Source organism: Mustela putorius, unplaced genomic scaffold (assembly GCF_011764305.1).
Source record: "Mustela putorius furo isolate JIRA1106 unplaced genomic scaffold, ASM1176430v1.1 tig00001118_pilon_pilon_pilon, whole genome shotgun sequence".
Taxonomy (NCBI): domain Eukaryota; kingdom Metazoa; phylum Chordata; class Mammalia; order Carnivora; family Mustelidae; genus Mustela; species Mustela putorius.
Window position 1 is genome coordinate 596,183 of NW_025421577.1, and position 22,454 is coordinate 618,636.

A 22,454-nucleotide genomic window follows, 5' to 3' on the forward strand; every position below is an offset into this window, starting at 1 on the left:
GACCTATTATAAGTGTATGTTTTGCCCAGATTTTAGCATATTCTTTGTGAACAGAAACCTAATAGAACTAACACCTTCTCTGGTCCATGTCCGGCCACCAGTTCCTTTGAATCCAATGGACTTCTTTCCGATGTGCTATTTTATCTCTGAAGCAGGGAGCCGTGACTGCAGGGCATCTGTGCCCTTCATAGGCGTCCCCTGCTGTCTTGTAACAAGTCCCCATTGGGCCCTTCCCTCCTCTCAACTTGGTTAACCACCTCTGCTTTCCAGGCCAATTGAATGCATCCAGGCACTCTGGAAGGCTGGGGTTGGAGGAGCTGGGTCAGGATCACACCTTTTGGCCTCTGTCTTCACAGGTGTTTCCCTTAGCTGCCTGCCCGCTGTCAGAACACTTAGCACTATCTTCTCTATTCCTATTCTAGGAATATTGTTCTTGGAATGTATTATTTTTTCAATGATAAATGTATTGGAGATACCAGGGAGGTGGTTGTAATGAGATTTCACCCATAAAACAGGCATTTGGATAAGGTGTTTGCTTCCTGAAATCTACAAGACACCTCCACTCTTGTCTCACGGTTTCAAATCCCATGTCGTTGGCTTTGGTTTGCATTCACTGCAGTTAGTTAAAATTGAATTCAGCTCGCGAACGTCTGTAGATCGTCTCCTACACACCACACATTGTACTAGTGACACCAAAATGGTTTAGTTGACTTTTCTCAAGAATTCAAGGAATTTGCTGTTTATAAGGCTAAATAGCCAAGTACATAGTCAGCTGTGATCATGGGACAGCAGCTGTTCAAAAAAGTAGTTTGTAGGTAAACCTTCTAAAGCAATTTATAAATTTTTTTTTGTATTTGTAATTTTTTATTTTGAAAAATGGGTAAGTAGCTAGGAGAGTCACACTAGGAATGTGTTTTCCTCCAGTAGAGACATCATAAGAGGCCAGGGAAAACTGTGGCGTTTCTCCAGGGTGCTCTGAGTATAGAATGTCAGCATTCGTGAAAGCCTGCTTATTAAACCCGAGGCTTTCCTCCAGCACATCCAGTCCTCTGTCTTGTGCATTGGAAGTCTGCTTATCTTCGCTCATAAGTCCAACTGGAGAAGTATCTTCTGGTGAAACTGTAGTTATTCCTCATATAAAAACACAAGTGAATGTGCAGTTGTTTTCTATCCTGTCAGACACCTTTGGGGTCTTGTGTCTCCTAACATGTGGCCTCCTGGTCAGTTTAATTTTATGGCGTCAGCTAGCAGAAAAGTGCCCGGATAATCTCCCTTATGTAGTTAATTGTATGCTTTTGCTGAGCATCAGGGTTCTAGATGGATCTGGGGTGGAGTGTGTGGTTCTGGATCTGGGATGAACTACCCAGCTAGTGAGTGAGTCTAGCAAACGATCCAGTATCAAATCCTCGTGCAACTTTCTAGTTCCTGGCTCTTTGCCATTGATGCACTAAATCTCATAAAATGTAAGAACTTTCTTCTTTGTGAAGGAAAAAAGAGTAAAGAGAACTCAAGATGATCGTTCTGTCTAGACAGAGGACGTTTTTGTGGAGATGACACATTAGATTCTGTGTTACAGTAGCGTGTATAAATTTGAGAATTTGAATAGACCTCAGGGACGGATCCACTGAGAGTCTAGCAACACCTAACATTTGTTTACCACTGCACAAATTAGACAGTGCTTTCATAGCATTGTTTTGGTTTTTTTTTTTTCTGTCTTCTTTTCCTGGTGTTTTTCTTTTCCTTTCTTTTCTTTCATCCTTCCTTCCATTTTATGGTCTTAATCCTGCTCTGCTTGCTTCAGTTACTGTCTTTCTCACTTTACAGACGAGGAAACTGAGGTGTCGAGAAGTTAAGTGTTTGCTTCATGGTCACACAGCCAACAAGGGGCAGACCATAATGTGCTCAGGGCTTCTGACTCCAAAAGTCAGGACTCTGCTCTGTCCGTTTATCTTAAGGTATTGATTCTAGTTCAAAAGTTCAACAACTTTAACTGTACTGTTTAATGTTGATATTCCAGTTAACATTCCTCTTACATAATTTAAAATATTCAAAAATGCTTTCTGATCAAATCGTACACGAGAATGGATTTTAAATATACTCCTCACTAATTATTACATAGAAAATGTGGATTTTTTTTCCCCACGAAAAACTGGGATATGTCGAAAGTAATTTTAAAATTGGATATCCTGTATCTAGTACTTTAAAAATATGGATCTGGTGAAACAATAACAGAGGCCTGTTTATATTTTAATAAGTGGTTGTTAATGTACACGTAGAGTATGAGTGAAAATTAAGCAGTGTATAGCTGTGAGTGAATGGAATCACGTTAGCACATTTAGCTGTACTAAGTCAGGGGCACACTAATCCAGTCTCCTGTCCACCACACATGCTCACTTGATGATTATTCATAGGCTTTCATCCTGGGGTCTGTGTGGGGGTGGGAGGTGTGTATGGGCCTGTGTGTTTTCTGGTTTTTCAGCTTTACTGAGATGTAACTGACCTGTAACACTGTGTAAGTGTAAGATACTGACTTGCTATACCATGTTGCAATTTGATGACCACCATATGATGACCACCAGCTTCACATAATTAATTCTTTCTTGTGGTGAGAACGTTTTCTCCACCTCTTGGCTAACCCATGTTACCACTTACCTTTTTTTTTTTTTTAAGATTTTATTTATTTGTCAGAGAGAGAGTGAACACAGGCAGACAGAGTGGTAGGCAGAGGCAGAGGGAGAAGCAGGCTTCCTGCTGTGCCAGGAACCCGATGTGGGACTTGATCCCAGGATGCCGGGATCATGACCTGAGCCGAAGGCAGCCGCTTAACCAACTGAGCCACCCAGGCATCCCTACTGCTTATCTTTTTGATAAGAGCCCTTCAAACAGATTTAAGGTGATACCCCATTATGAGTTTGATTGGCATTTTCCTGCTCCTTAGTGATGCTGAGCATCTTCTCATATACAGGTTGGTCTCTTATGTCTCCTTTGGAAAAAATAGCTATCCAGTTTCTCTGCCCAACTTACTACTTTTCAAAGGGAGACTTTCCAGAATTAATTAATTAATTAAAAGATTTTATTTACTTATATGACAGAGAGATCACAAGTAGGCAGAAAGAGAGGGAGAAGCAGGCTCCCTGCTGAAGAGAGTGCCCGATGTGGGGCTCGATCCCAGGACCCTGAGATCATGACCTGAGCTGGAGGCAGAGGCTTAACCCACTGAGCCACCCAGGTGCCCTTTAAGGAGAAATGGAAACAGACTGTTAGTTCCGCTTAAGCTGATTGGAAAAGGTCCATGGGGACTGCAGAGTGGTAGGGTACTGCCATCTGGGGGTAGCACCTGTGAATTGCAGGGTCAGAAACGAAATTCTTTGTTCAGTTCATTTCCAGGGACCGCAGACAGGAGGCACCCGGAATGGGTGTGGATACATGGCTCTGATTTTCCCTTTTAATTCTTCCAGAGAGGAAAAGGGACTTTATTTATTACAGTATTTTTTAAATTGTATATATTCTTAGATCGTATTGGATGCCTTTGCTAAAACAGCGAGGGCAGCTTACATTTTTTTCTGAATTAAAAGCCCAAATTAGGGGCTTCTTGGTGGCTCAGTGAGTTAAACCGCTGCCTTCGGCTAGGTCATGATCTCAGGGTCCTGGGATCGAGTCCCACATCGGGCTCTCTGCTCTGCGGGGAGCCTGCTTCCCTCTCACTCTCTCTGCCTGCCTCTCTGCCTACTTGTGAACTCTCTCTGTCAAATAAATAAATAAAATCTTTAAAAATAAAAAATAAAAGCCCAAATTAAATGCTTGTGTTCAGAGCTGTTATAAGCATTCTAGAAAGATGATTTTAAAACCAGCATTTTCTCATAACATTTATTTTTATTCTCTTTAATTTCTCATGTGGCATAATATAAGGATGTATGTAAGACGTGGCCTGTGGACATGGGGCATCAGGCTCTAGGTGAAGAAGGGAGACAAGGGAAAGCCCAGGGGAACAGAAAATGGAGCTGTGGTGGAATCAGGACGTGGCAGGGAAGGTGAGGGACAATGGCAAGGGACAATGGGAAGCAGGGCCACAGCCACGGAAGGCAGGGATGGCCAGAGTTCCTCAGGGCCAGCTGGGTCCTCATTCTGGACCCTTAGTGCTAGTCTCTTCCTGGCCTGCCTTCTTTCTTCCTTCATCTAGCTGATACCTACTTATTCTTTCAAAATTCAGCTCAAGTATCACCGTCCTGGGGTGCTTCAAGCTCCATTTGGATAGCTTAAGAATAGGGGGCCCATGGGTGTCTCAGTTGGCTAAGTGGCTGACTCCTGACTTCAGCTCAGGTCATGATCTCAGCGTCATGAGATCAAGCCCCATGTTGGGCTCCACACTGGGCGCAGAGCTTGGTTAACATTCTCTCTCTCCCTTTCCCGTTCCCCATCCCCAATTACTCTCTCTCTCTTAGAATGAAAGAAAGAAAGAAATCTTAAACTTAATATTCTGAAAATTGAACTAGTAGTGGCCATTAAGATGCTGACTCCTCCCCCTCTGACCTCTCTGCCTACCGTTTCCTTCTTTCCCCCATTCTGTCCAGCAACAAGCTCTCCTCACTGTCCTCAAACCAAGCAAGCATGCATGAGATGTTCCTGAAAGAGACATTGCTTAAAACAAGAAAATGAGAGCAAGTTGATTCTTACTATCATACTGATGATTTTTAATGGAATTTTTAAAAGTATATATACAATGTTGAATACAGTGGGCTTTGAAAGGTATGCCTTTTCGTCTTGATTTAAAGGCAATACACTAATTGAATTTAAATTTAAAAATGTAATATACTGTTTTGCTTAGTTTTATATGCAACAGTCTATATTTAGTCATAGCTTCACAAAAGATCCAATTACCAGAGTTTTTCAGTGTGCAAAAAAAAAGAAAATGGTGTGTTCTGATTCTTCTTATAACCTCTGGTGCCACAGCATTAAAACCTGCAGCATTTCCTCTAACAGGTCACTAGTCACATACTGAAGGTAGTTACCGTTTGATCTAAAATTGTCTTGGTTTTTACTGAGGAGTCTGCATGTGCTGATTTATTTGTCAAAAAAAAAAAATTTTAAGTGATACGGGAGCAAACAAGTCAGTATAAGACGTATATAGCAAGAAGCAAAGCTCCTTCCTGCCCAGCAGCTACTGTTACCAGATGATACCATGTCAAATAGTAATTGTTAAGCATTAATTTTTTTTTATTAAAAATTATTTGGTGCACCTGGGTGGCTTAGTGGGTTAAAGCATCTGCCTTTGCTTAGGTCACGATCTTGGGGTCCTGGGATCGAGCCCCACATCGGGCTCTCTCTTCAGCAGGGAGCCTGCTTCTCCCTCTCTCTGTCTGCCTCTCTGCCTGCCTCTCTGCCTACTTGTGATCTATCTCTGTCAAATAAATAAATAAAACCTTAAAAAAAGTTGTTTTGCCTATTTTAATGACATTGTGAAAGAAGTGAAAGTGCATGCTATGAAGTGCATACTCATGATAAACTTAAATTTTAAAAATGACTGGCATGGTGGGGGCTTTCTCGGTCTTGATGACAGGGGAACAGTCTTAACTTACCAGTTAACGGGCAGATGAAGTTTTATATGTTTTACCAGAGCTTAAAAAAAAAATGTCATATGCCAAAAATGACTGAATTGTATACTTAGAATGAGTGAATTTTTTGCCATGTGAATTCTGTATCAATAAAGCTGCTTTAAAAGTCTTAGCATAGCACCTGGCATGTGGTAAGGACTTCATATGTGGTCATTATGGTTGTGATGGTTGTCACTGCTTCGTGAGCATGTCCTGGGGATTCCGGTTGCCATTAGATGAGTGTTTGGCAGCTAAGTAAACGTTCCTTTCTGCTCTGTCTCTGATGGGTTCTCATTAATTTCTTCACGTCTCTTTTCTGTCTCTCAGAGTTATTGATTTAGGAGTCATGACTCCCTGTGACAAGATCCTGAAAGCTGCTCTTGATCACAAAGCAGGTACTGTCCACCTGTGCTTCTGGGCTTTCCACTGGATGTCCTCAACCCCGGGGTGTGTCTGTCAGCGTATGAGGATGCCCCAGTCCACGTGGGACCGCTGGAGCATTCGGACTGTCAGGGGCCAGCTCCTGGGTGGGGGGCTTCCACTGTCGTTTGTAGTGGGGTTTGAATTGGTGAATAGGTACCCATGAAACTCCTCCTAGCTCTGAAGATGGGAAAAGGGAACAGGATTCTTATTACAGGGTCACATTAGATTTTTCTCTGGGTATCGTCATTTCTGTGTTTCTTCAGACACTGTGACATGTTCAAGTCTGGGAAATCATAAACAATATATTTTATTTGTGTGACTTCTGCAAACCGTGGCAAGCCCATTATTACAACTTGAAACTACAAATCGTATTTCCTACCGAAAGCCAAACAAATAAATCGAAACTCCCCAGAAAAGAGGTCATACAATTAGAAATTGGGAATTCAGATGAGGTCTTATGGTCTTTATTACAAAGGCTTTAAAGTGAATCTTGCATACTTTTCTACATTTTTTTCTCATTCTCCTTCTTGCTGTCCTTTTTTCTTTTTTGAAATAATAGATATAATTGGCCTATCAGGACTCATTACTCCTTCCCTGGATGAAATGATTTTTGTTGCCAAGGAAATGGAGAGGTTGGCTATAAAGATTCCACTGTTGATTGGAGGAGCAACCACATCAAGGTAAGTCATGCTAATGAACTTTTTGCTTTCCTTTAAATTCATTTAAATGCCAGTGTTTAAAAACAGTGATAAAAACAGTGATAAACCCTGTGTTTTGTTGTTGTTTTGTTTTTTATATTATGCTTAGCACATTGGCTCCTTCTGTATAAGCCCATGAGCGTTTAGTCTCCCCCTGGACAAGAGTGACTGTACTTTTGGAGCATGGTCTAGGAAACGCCTTTGTGATCTCCCCAACCCTTGCCTTTTTTTTTTATTTCTTTGGCTTGTCATTGTCCTTTCCTTAATCCTCTCATCTCCCATTCTGTTCCTGAGATTTCTGATAAATACTCCTCTTGAAATCAAACCAACTGGAGAAAAGTGTGTCTTTTGGCACAAAGACATTGCTTGAACTGCAGCCTACTCTCTGTCTGGAGGCAGGTGTCTGATTGAATAATTACAGGTTCCCTTGAAAAAACTCCAGCTTTATAATAGTTGAGGCAGGAGGCCAAGCTATCAAGAGTGAACCAGAAGATCACCTTGGGAAGTTGTTTTTGAAAGGGGGAACATTTGGAGAAACTTTCCGTTAAGCAAGAGAGAGTTTTAAGTTGGTCGCGTGACTGTTAATCAGTTTGTCACATTTTTCCTGGGGTCGTGATATTTGGTGAGAAATATGTTAATTATGGGTACCGTTGGGCTTCTTCTGACATGTTCCTTATGCTCTATGTCATTTACTTTGGCAGGGAATAATGCCCAGGTGGGACATTGAGCTTGGTCACCTGCTAGAATGCAGCTTATTGTTTTTCTTTTCTTTTTTTTTTTTTTTTTTGTTTATTTGACAGACAGAGATCACAAGTAGAGAGGCAGGCAGAGAGAGAGAGAGGGAAGCAGGCTCCCTGCCAAGCAGAGAGCCCCATGCGGGACTCGATCCCAGGACCCTGAGATCCTGACCTGAGCCGAAGGCAGCAGCTTAACCCACTGAGCCACCCAGGCGCCTGCTTATTGTTTTTCTGATGCAAAAATGCAATGGAGTCCAGTCGAAGATATTCCAAAGTTCCTTTCACACTATAAGCCATTCATCTTAATTGGGTTTTCCAGAGAAACAGAATCAGTGGGGTGGATATATATACATTTACTTTATGTACATTGTATATGTTTACTCTGTATTGTATTATTAATGTATACTGTATATTATATATACAGAGAGGTTTATTTTAAGGAGTTGGCCATGTCATTTTGGGGTCTGGTAAGACTGAAATCTGTAGGGAAAGTCCACAGGCTGGAGACCAGGCAGGAGTTGATGTTGCAGTCTTCCTTCCAAAGGCCATCTGGAGGCAGGATTCCTTCCTCATTGGCGCACCTCTTCTTTTATCTTAATCTTCAACTGATTGGATAAGGCCCAGCCAAGGAGGAGTAGTCTGCTTCACCCAGAGTCTACTGATTCAAATGCTCCTCATCACATCTAAGGAATAACCTTCACAGAAACATCTAGAATGATATTGACCTAGCTCCCATGGTGTGGCCAAATTGACGCATAAAATGAACCATCATCCCATGTATAACCTGAGTGGATCATTTTCACAAGTAGTAACAGTGTTGTGGGTCATTTATTCACTAACTGCTTTTCATCCTTGAAGGACTCTATAATATGTCCATTGTTGCTCACCTTACAAAACTGGGTTTGTTTTTCCGCCCAGGACTTACCCACTAGAATATGGGGCAGATTATTCTTCAGGGGTTTGACTACCCATTGAGAACTGGGGTTTCAGTGAGCAGGGTCTTGGGTGTTTGATAGTTGATGATTTTAATGTGAATATTCATCAGCCTAGCAGAGAGTGACCAGAGAATTTACAGACTGTTGTGAGGATGAAGTACGTTTTAAGATCATGATTGTGAAACCGAATACCTGTGACACTGGTTTCCAAATAAACTGTTTTAGAAGGCAGGACACCATACTGAGGAATTCGACTTCAGGAAACCATGCATAGCTCTTACGCAAGTTGGAATATTACAAATGGTCCGTTCTGTCATATTTCTTACCAAGTAAGAGATTAAAGAGGATTTTAAAAAACATTGGGAAGCAACATAACGAGCTCCTCTAAGATATACCATACGTAAAATTAGCCACAAATGCCTCCCAATAATGAGAAACTGGCATATCAAGTTAGAATTAAGTGGGTCAGAAGTCACCTACTGTCTCTCCATGCTCCTGCAAAACTTCGGTCCTCTTCGTCTGGGAATGGCGACATGATCCTCCCTGAAGGTGGAAATCTGGGTCCCATGACCTCGGGAAGTTCCTTCAGCTCGCCAGTGCTCTGTTAATGTATGAGCTCCGCCTTTTCTCGTGCTGTTCTCTTCATGCCTCTTGCAGTTTCTGGGAAAATAATTGGAAAATAAGCCAGTCACCAGATATGTGTTCCCTTCTCCAACGTGATGCTAGAACAGCCCTGGCAGGATAGATTCCTGTGCCATCTCTAAGAACCTCAGCTCGAAACTCCCCCATGCTGACTCCATTCTAAAGCAGCGACGGTGGGCGAGGCCTTATTTCATCTTCCTCAAGCCCTCTTCTTTAAGGAAACTCTTTTCCTGAAACCTAAGTCAAAAAGAAAAGTACACAAGTCAGAAATCTACAACTCGATTAATTTTTACAAAACTGTACCTCCGACGTAAGTACATCTATATAAAGACATGACGGTTATGGTGCTCGGGGCGCTGGGCTGGGTCCTCCACGGAGTCATCCATGACAAGATGGCCACTCTGCCGTCTCCCATCACTGCAGCTTGTTGTTGCCTTCGTTTCAGCTTCATAGACATGGAGTCCTGCTGTGTGTGTTCTTTTGTGTCCAGCTTGTCTTGTGCACCGCTATGCCTGGGAGGCCCAAACTGGTTGTTATCGTGGTGGTTTTTCCACTGTGGTATGTGTACTATCTGTTGTATAATACACTGTGGCTTATTATCCAGGCTGCTGTTAGTGGACACTGGCTTTTTCCCAGTTTGGGGCTGTTTGGCAGAATGCTGCTGTGCTTGTATTTCTGCCCTGAAAGCAAACTTGCTGGGTCCTGTGTATACGATCATCAGCATTCAGCATTGCTGGGTGGTTTTCCAAAGCAATTGTATTAATTTACACTCCCGCCAGCAATTAAGGGAGTTCCAGTTACTCCACACCTTTTTCAATTTTATCTATTTTCGTATGGATATAATAGTATCTTGGAATGGTTTTCATTTGTGTTTCTCTGCTGACTAATGACATTGAGGCTCTTTATTAGATGGCAAATAGATTCTTCCATTATGGCTTGCCTTCTGTTTTAGTTGTATTTTTGGATCACAGTTTTTAATTTTCAGGAAGTCTGATTTATCTGTCTCTTCCTTTACGATTAGTGCTTTTTGCATCTCTCTAAGAATGCCCTCTACTTCTGGGAGAGTCCGTTTTGCTGGAAGGCAAGGAATAGTTGGGGTGTCTCAGAAGCCCTCTGAGAGCTCTTGCTCTAACCTCCCACAGAGCTGTGGAGAAAACAGCGTGTTCCATTTTTTTGCCTTTGTGAACTGTTATTTGAGCAGAGGACGGCTCAAGACTCCCAGGTTGTCATGAAGGAAGATGAGGGGCTGTAACATGTCCATGGCTTTTCCAGATCTCAGTGGCCTGTGGTGGCGTGATGGAATTAGAACGGTACTCCCAGGACACTTGCGATGAGCCTGACGGCTGACTGATGGATCCTGGGACGAGTTGAAAGGGCTCTACAGCCGTGGGGTCGTGTGCGCGTGGAAGCATGCCTGGAGTTCTGTTTTTAACCTGTAGCTCTGAGAGGATAGAGAACTGAATGTTCTCCTGTCTGTAACGCATATTGTTTTGTATCACAAGTGAGAAAGGACTTGCATGGAAATCTGGTCCTGTTATCTATACAGCTTCTCACAGGCACAAGTCTGGCAGTTAGCACTCAATTTTTAAATGGTTCAAAGCCAGTAACAACAGAGTGTCTTTTTCAGTTATTTTTTGTGAATAGTAGAGAATTCAAAAGGAAATCCCATTCCTTGAAGAGAGAGGTCATTTCCCAAGTTTTTGTTTCTGTTTTTTAATGAATCGTTAGGAGGCAAGATGCTGAACCACGTAACTGGCGTTGTTTTCCTCATTGCATTGGCTCCCGGGAACCTTGGAACTTGGGCCGGGGTTGGGGGGGGTGGGGAGGATTTCACAGACCCGACTTCTGCGTCTGACCCCACTGCTGACTGCCTCCCGTCTTTGTTTCCCCAGACTCTCATTTTTCTCATCAAATTCTGAGGGGTTTTTTTGGTCATGCTGCATTTATATAAACCATTTTAATTCTGGAAGGATAAGGCATGAAAAAAATGCTTGGATTACTTGTTCTTTTTCAGAGTTTTTAAAAAGACCTTCTAAAGTTAACACTGTCCTGCCCGTTGGGCAACCGTGGGGGGGCCGGCACTGGTGAGGGAAACAGCAGACAAAGAGCTGAGATTCAGCCTCAGGGCCCAGCCCTGTGCTGTTGGTCTGTCAGAGGGAAGGAGAGAGTCCAGTGTTTTTTATCGTTTCAGGCTTCAGAGAGAAGTCTGCTTCCCACTGGAGATGGTTGCATAATGGAAGCTTAGAAGAAAGTAGAGTCAATGTCATTGTTTTATAAGGAAACCAGAAGTGTCCTTGATGGCCGACCCAGCTCAGATTTGTGGCTGCGCTCATTTAGCTTTGTCAGTGTGTGTGTGTGTGTGTGTGTGTTTGCATGTGTTTGCATGCGCGCACGTTTGCGCGCTCGAAAGCAGCACTTTGCTTTTATTTGTTGTTTTTGTTTTTAAATAGTGGAATTCATCCATTTCTTCTTGGTGCCCTTGTCCAGAAGATCATCAATGAGAGAATGACCAGAATTGCACTGGGAATCTTTAGATGCTTAATAAATATTGATTGTGTTGACTTAAGATTTAAAACTGCACTTGTTTCCTTTAAGAGAAACGTCAGCCAAGTCATGTCAGGCTTAATGTTCCCCGGAGAGACTTCAGGCAGAATGTACATTGAGGGATATTTGTGTGTTGGAAGAGCTGACCACCCGAGGAAGAGAACGAAAGCATGGTCTCACTTTTGTTCTGCTGAGAAGCCAGAAGCAGTTTCTTCTTTAAAACTATTCCCACTGTTTGAAAATCTTCCGCCTTGTAGAATACCGAAGATACTGTCAAATCTTTGTGCCCACAGTGGGCACCAAACAGCACATCCTTGGAAGGCAGTGGAGTTGGTTGGCTGCTTCGGGGCCATGGTCTGACTCCCCCACCCTGCTGCTCCTCACCCCACCCCCACCCCCCCCCAGGCCCGGAGAGTGTCTGGCGCCAAGTACTTAGGCCTGTGTATCTCTTGTATCTCTCGGTTCTGTGACTCTGGGCTGTAGGCTTCTGCTTTCTGTCAGTGTGTGGAGGCACCTGTAGAGCAGGGACAGGTGAAATGTCAGGGTCTTGTCTGTCTTGGGGAATGAACTTTTAGTCATCCCTGAGGAGCCTGTTAAAAACACACTGACACATATATTGTGCCTTTAGTGTTCCCTTGGTTTTTAAAAATTACCTCAGTAATCTGTGCTTGTTATTAGAACATGTCAATCACTTCAGAGGAATGGAAAGTAAAATTTAATCTCTCCCTTCCTGCCTTCGATTCTGCCTCCACCCTTCGTCTAACCAGTATTCACATCTGATGTGGATCTCTCGGGTTTTGTTCTGAATATACAGAAACTTACATACCAGGTTGGCAGGGTAGGGCAGGTGAAGAGTGGTAGTACTTGTTTATTTAAAAATCAGAATTGTAAAACAGACTTCTGTTACTTTGGTTTCTCCCCTCTACTTAGTAGCATATTCTGGACATCTTCCCAAAGGAAAGTGGGTGTTAGTGGAGGGGGAAGACTAGGAAAGCATCTGACCCTGGGAAGAGTGCTGGGGCCTTCAGGGAGAGGATGGGCTGGGAAAAGACTGGGAAGGACGGGCTGTCCTGAGGAAGCCCCAGTGGCTGCCCTTTAAATGCACCCGTGGCAAAGTGCACATTCATGTCCCACCTTCAAGGCCCTGGTGTAACCACTGTCGGGGAGGGTGTGCAAGTGGATCTTCACCTCTTACACTAGGGTGCCGTGTTCTATAAGGAAGGAGCAGCTAGGGAGCCTGTGCTAGGAGATCCAGTAATCAGAGGGCAGCTGGCGGCGCACTTTGGTCAGTTAAGTCACCTCAGGGTTAAAGAGTATTTCATCCTGGCTGCCCACATTTCCCAGTCTGGCAGTAGGCGTTCGGGGCTGAACGTTGTTGCCACTATGGCCTCTCTGTGTTACTTCGTGTTAGATTTATTTAGGGTCTGAGGTTCCTTCCTGCAGTCCAAGGTGGGCTTGGGGTATCCCTCGGGAATGGGGAGCAGCCCCTAGCGCACGCATGCCCTGCCTGGTGTCTGTTTCTCCGGGGGCCCGGAGGCTGTCCCAGCCCATTTGAAGGGGGAAATGCAGCCTGAGCTTTATGGCAGCCAAGTGCAATTGCCGGAGCTGGTTAGCAACTTGGTTCAGACAGGCTGCTAATGAGTACGAGGTCACAGTCACGGCCATGTTCACAGAGAGCTGAAGACAGTCTTCCACATTTTGTGACAGACTGTTTTTGTATTACAAGCTGACAAAGTAATGTCTTTTCCCTCGGTCTCCCCATCTTGGCGGGGTGGGGAAGGAAGTCCTCTTGTCTTGCAAGGGAAATGGGAAGTTCAATATTTGAAGTACCTTATAGCCTTTCCTGGGAAAGCGTTATCTCTAATGGTTCCAAACAAGTGTCGTGGAGGAACTTTCAGCCCTAATGGATGTGTTTTTTTTCCCAATCCCTCTTTCTAGAACCCACACGGCAGTTAAAATAGCTCCAAGATACAGTGCGCCTGTAATCCATGTCCTGGATGCGTCCAAGAGCGTAGTGGTGGTAAGTGTAGGGCCTTGCGTCCACTTCAGATATTTCATAAGGAGAGGAGAAGATACAGAGTTCAGGGCATTTCCCAAGATGATGATGATCTTCTTCTTCTTCTTCTTCTTCTTCTTCTTTTTTAAAGATTTTATTTATTTATTTGACAGAGATCTCAAGTAGGCAGAGAGGCAAAGAGAGAGGAGGAAGCAGGCTCCCTGCTGGGTAGAGAGCCCGATGTGGGGCTCAATCCCAGGAACCTGGGATCATGACCTGAGCTGAAGGCAGAGGCTTAACCCACTGAGCCACCCAGGTGCCCCCCAAGATCTTCTTTTATTTTTGTGCAATTCTACTAAAAAAAATGTGGAAGAAAGCCTACGGCTTGTCATAGTGTCATTGTGGGGGTCTGTATTGCTAGAAGGGGGCAGCCAGGCGAGGAGTCCTGAGCTGACTACAGAATGCTGGTCTGGGTAATGTGGAACCAAGACTCTTGTGGCCTTGACACCAGCCTGGAGGGAGAGGGATTTCAGCCATTTACATGCTCTTACAAACATGAATATATACCGTCTTAACTTTAAGCCAGAGCTAAAAACAATGTGCATTAAAAAAAAAAAAAAAAAAAAAAAAGTCCTATGTCCAGCTATAAAGACTGCTAATGCAGCAAGGGCCGAACCAGAAGCCAGATGAGGTGTGGGCACCGGTACTCCCTTTGGTCAGGCCAGCTGGATGGCTAACAGTGGGAAGCTCTTCTCAAATACAGAGAGATGGCCACCTTCTGAAATTATTCAGACTCAGTCTTTTGATCCAGCCGCAGTGGGCATGGCCCAGGCCTGTGGTCTGGAATCGAACACTTGGAGGATTGTGAAATATGGCAACTATGTAGAGCTTTAAGACTTCAGGATGCCCTTGCTTTCTTTCTTTCTAAATAAAAGCCAAGGTGCCAATTCTTAGTTATTTCTAAATTATAAACTATATCTTCAACTTTTCCCCTCTCATTGTGTTGTTATTGTTACGAAAAATAAAGAATAAAAGCATAAAACATGTCTGAATGGTTAGCCTGGAAACCCACGACAAGCTCTGATTTTGTGGTGGAAAGTTCACAAAGATCAGCCCATATAATGGGCATGAGCTTGTTTCCACCAAGCAAGTCAGACTGGGCAGGGAGGGTCTTGTCCCAATGGCTCTGGGTGCTGGGGCCCCCGGGGGTGTGGACGGTGCCTGCAGACTGGTGTACTCTGTCTACCCAGTGGGAGCCATGTCAGAGTCCTGTTAAAAGTCCTTCAAGTGTTTAGAAAATCAGGATTTGCTTTCTCAGAGTCTAAAATCTAGTGGAATGCAGTATTTTAAATAATATTTAAAAACACCAGTTCCGTGTACTTTGGGGAGCTCAAGAGTAGGCATCCCCTTCCTGTCTTCATTAAGCCCTGCTGGCTTTCCTAAGTGAAGACTCCATTTAGCAAAGGTGGATGGAAGCCCGGGAAGTACTTTGTGGGGTGAATAGTGAATACCGTGCAGGAGCCTTTTGTTAGGCTTGTCGCAGTGCTTCTCTCTGATTAGGTTCCTTGAAGTGTTTTGGCTTTACACTAACTCTTCGGGGATTGGATTGCTATGAGAGATACTTGGAAGATTCACGTAGAATTGTAGACATTTCAAGCCAATGGGCTCCTCAGCCATCGTCCAGTCTAATTTGGTCAGTTTCACATAATGTTACTGACCTTCCAGGCCCTTGAGTTGGAGAATCCAGCTAGAGGCTGAGAGATGATGAGGCCGTGCAGGGTTTTGAGCTGATGGTCGCCAGTAGCTTTTTCTTCTTTCTTGACAATGGTATTTTGAGCTTTGCTGGGGGCTATTCTCTCATCACCTTGATAATCCCAGTCATAGGATTTAGCTCATCCTAATTTTATAACTGACTGAGTTGCCTCCCATTTCTCAGATGATGGGTTTCCTTTCTTTTCCTAGCAGAAGCTCATGGTTGACCATGGACATGAATCTCATTCCTTCAGCAGACCTTTAATGAGGAGATACCTCATCTATGCCAGGCACAGAGCTAGAAACTGGGGACACGAAGGCAGTTAAGGTGCAGTCCTGCCCTCTAAGAGCTTGTCCACTTGCCTCCAAGTGGATATGCAGACAGACACTAACAGCCTGTGGGAAGTGCAGTGAGGGAGAGATGCACCAAGTACCTTTGAAACACAGAAGAGCCGAACCTAACTAGGGTGTTGTGTGGGTCCCCAGGAGACCCTCAGTTTCAGTGATGTGCTTGAAGGACTCCCCGAACTCAGAAACACCGTTCTACTCACAGTCACACTGTATTGCTGCCAAGGGATACAGATTAAAATCAGCAGAGGCAAAAGATACAAAGGGTAGCATCCAGGAAAGGCCAGGCACCAGCTTCTAGGTGTTCCCCCCCATCCCCCGCTCTTGTGGAATCCTACGGACAGTGCTTAATCCTTCCACAAGTGACGTGGGATTCCACAGGCAGCACATTGCTGACTAGGAAAGCTCAGCCAAGCCCTGGTGTCTGCAGCTTCTTCTGGGAGTCAATCCCATAGGAATGGAATGCTAAGCACCTGACTGTTAATTACTCCAGATTCAGACAGATATAACATGAGCCAAGTCTCCCCCAAAATCATGTGGTCCAGGCTCCAGGTGGATGAACAGTCTTAGGCAGGATATAGCCAGGGCTTCGAGCTGATCTCTCGGGAGCCACCAAGAGCCACCTGTTTCTCTGGAATGTGTGACCGACCGTTGGACATCCTCGGTCCACTGAGCTAGTCTTCAACTGCGCACCCCCTGGCAGGAATTAACAAAGCTGGCAAAGGGAGAGGGAACGACAAGAATGAGGAAAGGCTTCCTGGAGGAGGCATCATCAGAACTGACCAGTGTTGCTCCTGTTTTCTTTGTCTCCTTTTGCTCCGACGTTCTTGAACGTCGATCTTGCGTGTTCAGTGCTCACAACTATTAGATGAGAATCTGAAGGATGAATATTTTGAGGAGATCATGGAGGAATATGAAGATATTAGACAGGACCATTACGAGTCTCTCAAGGTAAGTGACAAAAACACTGCTAGTTTGGCCATTAAAATGATCCTGCATTTTTTAATGTGACTTTATTGTTTTAAGGAGGGCAAAGATTTAGGATCATTTTAGAGATGCCCCGTTTCCTAGTTCAAATTGGAATTCTCTAGTGTCTAAGGTCCCAGTAATTTGGGGGCTATCCTAAAAGTAATTTCATTCATTCCATCAAACATTTATTGGGTACACAGTAGCTGTTAGGTGCTGGGCCAGATAGCAGAGTTATGAGAATGAATAAAACATACCCAGCAGGAAAACAGGAACTGAAACATTATATAGAAACGACCCTCCTGGATCCCTGTTCTTGAAATAGCAAAAGAAAATGAAGACATCAGATAGGACCATTGTCACCTCTCTCCCTCCTGCCTAGTGCAGACTGTGCAGAGCAGTGTTACGAGAACTGTCCCTCTCTAGATAAGCTTCAGGGAATCATTGGAAAGCAGACATAATCACTTGTTAGAAGTGGCTAGGATATTTCTTCCCAGTTTATCTGCCTGTTGGACCTTGTCTGTGGTGGGGCGCCCTTTGGGGGTGGCTAGGCGAATGGAAGGAGACAACAAACCGTGTGAAAACAGGTGTTTCTGAGGTGTTGACTAGCCCAAGATACTGTGCTTGGTTTTCTGTCTCTCCTTAGGTCTGCCTGCAGTTGACTGTTTCTTGGCTCTGCCTTCTGGTCCGAGGGCTGGCCAATGGCAGGCTGGTTAGCCCTGGCCTCAGGTGTTCGTTCTAGCCTTGGCCTCGGGTGTTATAAAAGGACAGGCAGGACACCACTCTGTTGTTGTATGGTTACTGCATGGTTAAGGGATCTAATATCAATATTTAACGGATATTTACTGACTCTTTACTCTCTTGTTCTGGTGCTAATGGGAAGCCATATTGGGTGTAAAAGGAAGAGCTTTTTAGGATATGAATTTTCAGTAATAAAAAGAAGTTGTGGGTTTTGTTTCTTTCTTTCTTTTTTTTTTTAACAGAAGTCCCAGACTAGCTTTTGGGACGCACTTTAGTAGTATCAGTTGAAAAGCTAAGAGTCTCTGACTAAAATAACTTTTCTCTTTTTCATAGGAAAGAAGATACTTAACCTTAAGTCAAGCTAGAAAAAACGGTTTCCATATTGACTGGCTGTCAGAGCCCCCTCCAGGTCTGTCTGGCTGTCAGTTAGAGAAAGGCTGTGTGATAATGAGAGCTGGAGAGGTGTTTCTATTTACTTGGCTACAGAATCCAATGGGCAGCTAGAGACTCTTAATTGTGTCTAATAATAGTGACAAAGACAATGATGATTGAAAAAATAAGTAAATAGGTACCATTTATGGTGGATCAAACCGTGTCCTGAGACTGGGCAGCTCTGGGTGCTTGACAAAACTCTGTGGTGAACGTGCTGTTGTCCCCACTCGCATGTGAAGACCCTGAGTTTCGGGTCAAGAGCCCAAAAGGTTTCTGGAGTTCTCTCTCTGGTCTGTCTTCTGACCCACACTCTTTCTTCTGTGTGGGACTCAGCGGGCCCCTCCACAGCTTGATGTAAGTTCTAGAGACCTGCCTGGGTGGTGCTGTCGCTGAGTGGCCTGGGTTGCAGGGCAGGCCCAAGTGTAGACATGGGGTGTCTGAGATTGAAGATTCCCTCACTCTGAGGAGACTTTTAGAACATCTCAGCAAAGCAAGAGCTCCTATTTCTTGTTCACCCTCTCCTGTTCTCGCTCTGAATGCTTCCTTCTATGTCTTTTGTGGGGTTTTTTTCCCCCTTTCTTATTTCCAGCCACGTCTCTTGCCTTATGGGGGTGTTTATGAGGGAATAAAAGATGGAAGATGTTTTGACACGCTCAGAGAGGCATGAGGTACAAATGCAGAACTGAGACCGGTAAATAGGGGTTGTATTACTTGAATCCGTATTTCCAAGGTAATACCTCAAACCTGGTCTACTTGTTCACAACATCTGTGTTGCGCATATGCTCAGCAGAGTGGAGATCGTTAAATTGGAAATGTACGTGAGACTGGATCTGATTTCAGTCCTGCTGAGCTTAGTGTGGTTGAGTAGGAGGAATGCTGCATCGGGAGTCAGGAGGTCTGGGTTCCACTCCCAGTTTGGCTCCTGGCTCCGAATCACTGAATGACCTTGAGCGTCTCACGTCTGTGGTTCACAGTTTCTAACATGTAGAAAGGAGTTTCCCTGTGGAAGGTTGTGAGGATAAAAAAAGTTCAACTTTTGAAAAATGTAAATCACTGTATAGTCCAGCTGTTATTTTCCCTTTACCTTTCACTTTGAAGTTAGAAAAACATAACAAGGGAAAGTCCCACTTTGACCCAAACATCCAGCACGATTCAACGGAGACAGTCCTGTGAAGGCAGTGGTGGTGATACTTTTTGAATGTCCATCTGTCCCAGGGTCGGGCTGCTATGGGGGCCTGTACTTACGGCTTCAGAAGGGCCGAGGCCCTGAGGTACAGCCCGCAGAAATGTTTCTGAGGACAACCGAGTCTTCTAGTAGTTGCAGGAAGTCACTTTATAAAGGGAGAAAGAAGGGCTCTTCTCTCAAGGTCCTTGGTGGTAAAATTCCAGAAGAGCATCCTGCAGTGACTACAAGGCAAGAGTGAGCATTCATCCAGAGGAAACCTGTAGTTTCTTCTTAATGGTCCCACACATCAACACAGTAGAATATTACGAAGAAGAGATTATTCTGAATGGGAAAAAGATGACCAGCAACAAATGAGAAAGAGCTCCCGTGAGCATGTATGGGAAGATAGAGATTTCCAGGCAGAAGTAAGAAGCAGCTCTACTTTCCCTGTACTTTTCTCCCTCTCACGTCTACCTCTGACTATGTGATGACACAAAAATACTCTTTTGAGGCTCTGGTGTTAGCCCGGAGCACCTGAGATGAGTAGGAGACTGGGAGTTCTCCGATCCCTGTTGACAGAGCAGGGAACTGAGGACACAGGGGCCAGGAAGCTGGTGGTGTGGTGGTGACATCTGACTGTGGCCCGAGCCCCTGCAGGGTTGGGGGGTGGGGTGCAGGAATGCCGCCGTCTGTCTCTGAATTCTTTGTCATCAATTCACTTACAGTCTATTTTAGACTCGCAGGGAGCCGTAAAGAACAATATGTTGAAGATTCATGTATACCCACTAGCCACCTAAGAAATAACCTGGTGTAGGGGCGCCTGGGTGACTTAGTCGGTTAAGCATCTGCCTTTGGCTCAGGTCATGATCCCAGGGTTCTGGGATCAAGTCCCACATAGGGCTTTCTGCTCAGCGGGGAGTCTGTTTCTCCCTCTGCGGGCCACTCCCCCTGCTTGTGCTTTCTCTCTCAGACAAAATCTTCAAGAAAAAAAAATAGGGGCACCTTGGTGGCTCAGTGGGTTGAGCCTCTGCCTTCAGCTTGGGTCATAATCTCAGGGTCCTGGAATCGAGCCCCACATCGGGCTCTCTGCTCAGCAGGGAGCCTGCTCCCCCCCCCCCCCCCCATCAACCTCTCTGCCTGCTTGTGATCTCTCTCTCTGTCAAATAAATAAAGTCTTAGAAAAATAATAACCTGGTACCCATTGAAAAGAAGAAAAAAAAAACAAAAACAAAGCAGCACATACGTAGTGGGAGTCACCCTTGTGCTCCTCCCTCCCCTGCAGGATCCTGAATTTGATGCCTTGTTTCCATGCGTTTCCTTATATTTTGCCTGCATACGTATGTAGCAGTGGGCAGTAGAGAGGATTGATTCACATTTCTAACATTTTTCTAAGTGGGTTACTGCGTGTGACTTTCTACAGTGGCATTCATTGTAGTATTGTCTTCATTTGTGCAAGCGAAGTAGAAACTCAGGTTTCTTCTCTTGGACTGAGGGACTGAGGGAAGAATTTCCAAGGGCAGTGTAGACAGCTCCCCGGGAAGAGTGGTCTGATTTAAGATTCACTGTGCAGTTACTCCTTCTCCGTGATCTCTGAAAGTTCCGCTGTGTGTAAAACAAGTCCTATAGGTGGCAGGTGACAGGAGGGAGGGGGATGGGGAAGTCCCAGAGCAGGGAAGAGCCAGCTGGGGAGGTGTGCGTGCAGGCGGCGGCCATGTGTGCTGGGCGCTCAGCAGGTTCCAGCATCGTCCTTGATATCAGGACCTCTCTTTACAGTGAAGCCCACGTTTCTTGGGACGCGGGTCTTCGAAGACTATGACCTGCGGAAGCTGGTGGCCTACATTGACTGGAAACCCTTCTTTGATGTCTGGCAGCTCCGGGGCAAGTACCCGAATCGAAGCTTCCCCAAGATATTTAAGGACAAAACTGTAGGTTAGTTCAGGAAGCCCTCCCTTTCTGCTCTGCTGTTCAGATGTAGTGTTGGGACTTTGAGGATGAGAAGGGGAGGCAAGCAGAGGGTTTGGATTCTGTCGGATATAGTTTATGGTTATAATCTAACGTGTAACGTAGGCTGTTGTTTCCCTGTTCAGCTCTTCCGTGGTTTTAAACTGCTAGTTTGGTCCACGCTTATGGGATAATTGGGCATTTTGTTGATCTGTTCTTTGATAAATGCTTATTGATACCAGTTTCGAAGCAGGCTCTGTGTCGGGCCCTGGCAATTAATAGAAGGTAATGGGAGTACCCTTGCTCTCCAGTGCATGGCTTAGAGCTGGTATGACCACCAGCAATGGGCAGTTCCTGCACGGCCTGCCACGCTCCTGCCAAGGGGCCGAGTCCAGGGCATTTGTGAACACAAGGCAACGAGGCCTCAGACTGGGAGGTCAGGGGAGGCTTCCTGGGGGAAGTGGTATGTGAAGTGCTTTTTGAAAATGAAGTGGGAGGGACTGTGACTAGGGATGCGAGATGTCCCTGGAGAAAAGGGTGTCCTGGGCAGAGGAGACAGAGGATGGGAAAGCACAGTCACATGTGTCCATTGGGGGAAGTGCCAGGAGTCCATTGTGCCTGGAGCACAGGTGGAGGGAGGGGGTGAGAGGCTAGAGACGTGGGTGAGCTGGTAAACCACTGGCCCCATTTCTCCGGCCCAGCCCCACCCCCAGAATCTAGCCCCAGAGGCATGGGGTCACCATGCCAAGCTGCTCAGAGGATTAGGAGAGAGCCAGAGGAGAGCAAGGTGGAGGGGTGTCCTGCTAGGAGGTTGAGGTTAGGGCCAAGAGGGGCCTGGCATGGGACAGGCACCCAAGTGCAGCCCTGGAAGCACTGCTGAGGGGCTGGGCCCACAGTTCCCTCCTCCACCTGTTCCACGGCCCCAGAGGCCACTTCGAAGTCTCTGGAGTGATGGGTGCGCAAGGAAGGTCGGTGATGGAAGGATCTGGCTGGCTTCACTTGCTGGGGGGCTCCAGGTTGGGCTCTCTGCCCTTTGTTGAACTGAGGCAATTGGGGGTGCTGCAGTCAGCCTGAACCACTAACCCCAGCCACGGACAAGCAGCAGTGAAATATTTGGGGGGAATAGGGAGAGTGGGAGAAGATGTCTGAGGAGGAGGAGTGGCTTTAAAAAGAAGTGCTTTTCTGCTGGCTCTCCTTGGCATTTTTAAGTGAGTTCTTACCATGTTCTCCTAATAGGCGAAGAGGCCAAAAAAGTCTATGATGACGCCCAGAACATGCTGGAAGTGCTGATCGATCAGAAGAAGCTCCAAGCCAGGGGCGTGGTGGGGTTCTGGCCGGCGCAGAGCGTGGAAGATGACATCCACCTGTATGCAGAGGACGCCACGCCGCAGGCTGCAGAGCCCATAGCCATCTTCCACGGGCTAAGGCAGCAGGTACGGGGAGCCATGCGCTCCTGAAAAAACCATCAGTAGCAATTACATAAGCCTGCGCTGTGTCTGCATGATAGGTCTGTACTGCCTCACCCCGGAGGACCACTCAAAGG

At 45.4% G+C, this 22,454-nt stretch overlaps 1 protein-coding gene across 7 annotated transcripts in view; it reads left to right on the forward strand.

The window, feature by feature from the left end:
- The window catches only part of MTR (5-methyltetrahydrofolate-homocysteine methyltransferase), a 105,044-nt gene that overhangs the window by 72,791 nt on the left and 9,799 nt on the right, over positions 1-22,454 (forward strand). For 6 of the 7 annotated variants that reach the window (XM_004774785.3, XM_045087352.1, XM_045087355.1 and 3 more), the window contains 7 exons: positions 5,919-5,986; positions 6,574-6,694; positions 13,509-13,590; positions 16,519-16,617; positions 17,707-17,782; positions 20,744-20,899; positions 22,148-22,344. In XM_004774785.3, coding sequence (XP_004774842.1) covers positions 5,919-5,986; positions 6,574-6,694; positions 13,509-13,590; positions 16,519-16,617; positions 17,707-17,782; positions 20,744-20,899; positions 22,148-22,344 — 799 coding nt within the window. The remainder of the gene's footprint in view (positions 1-5,918; positions 5,987-6,573; positions 6,695-13,508; positions 13,591-16,518; positions 16,618-17,706; positions 17,783-20,743; positions 20,900-22,147; positions 22,345-22,454) is intronic. The other variant, XM_045087353.1, reaches the window with a different exon arrangement.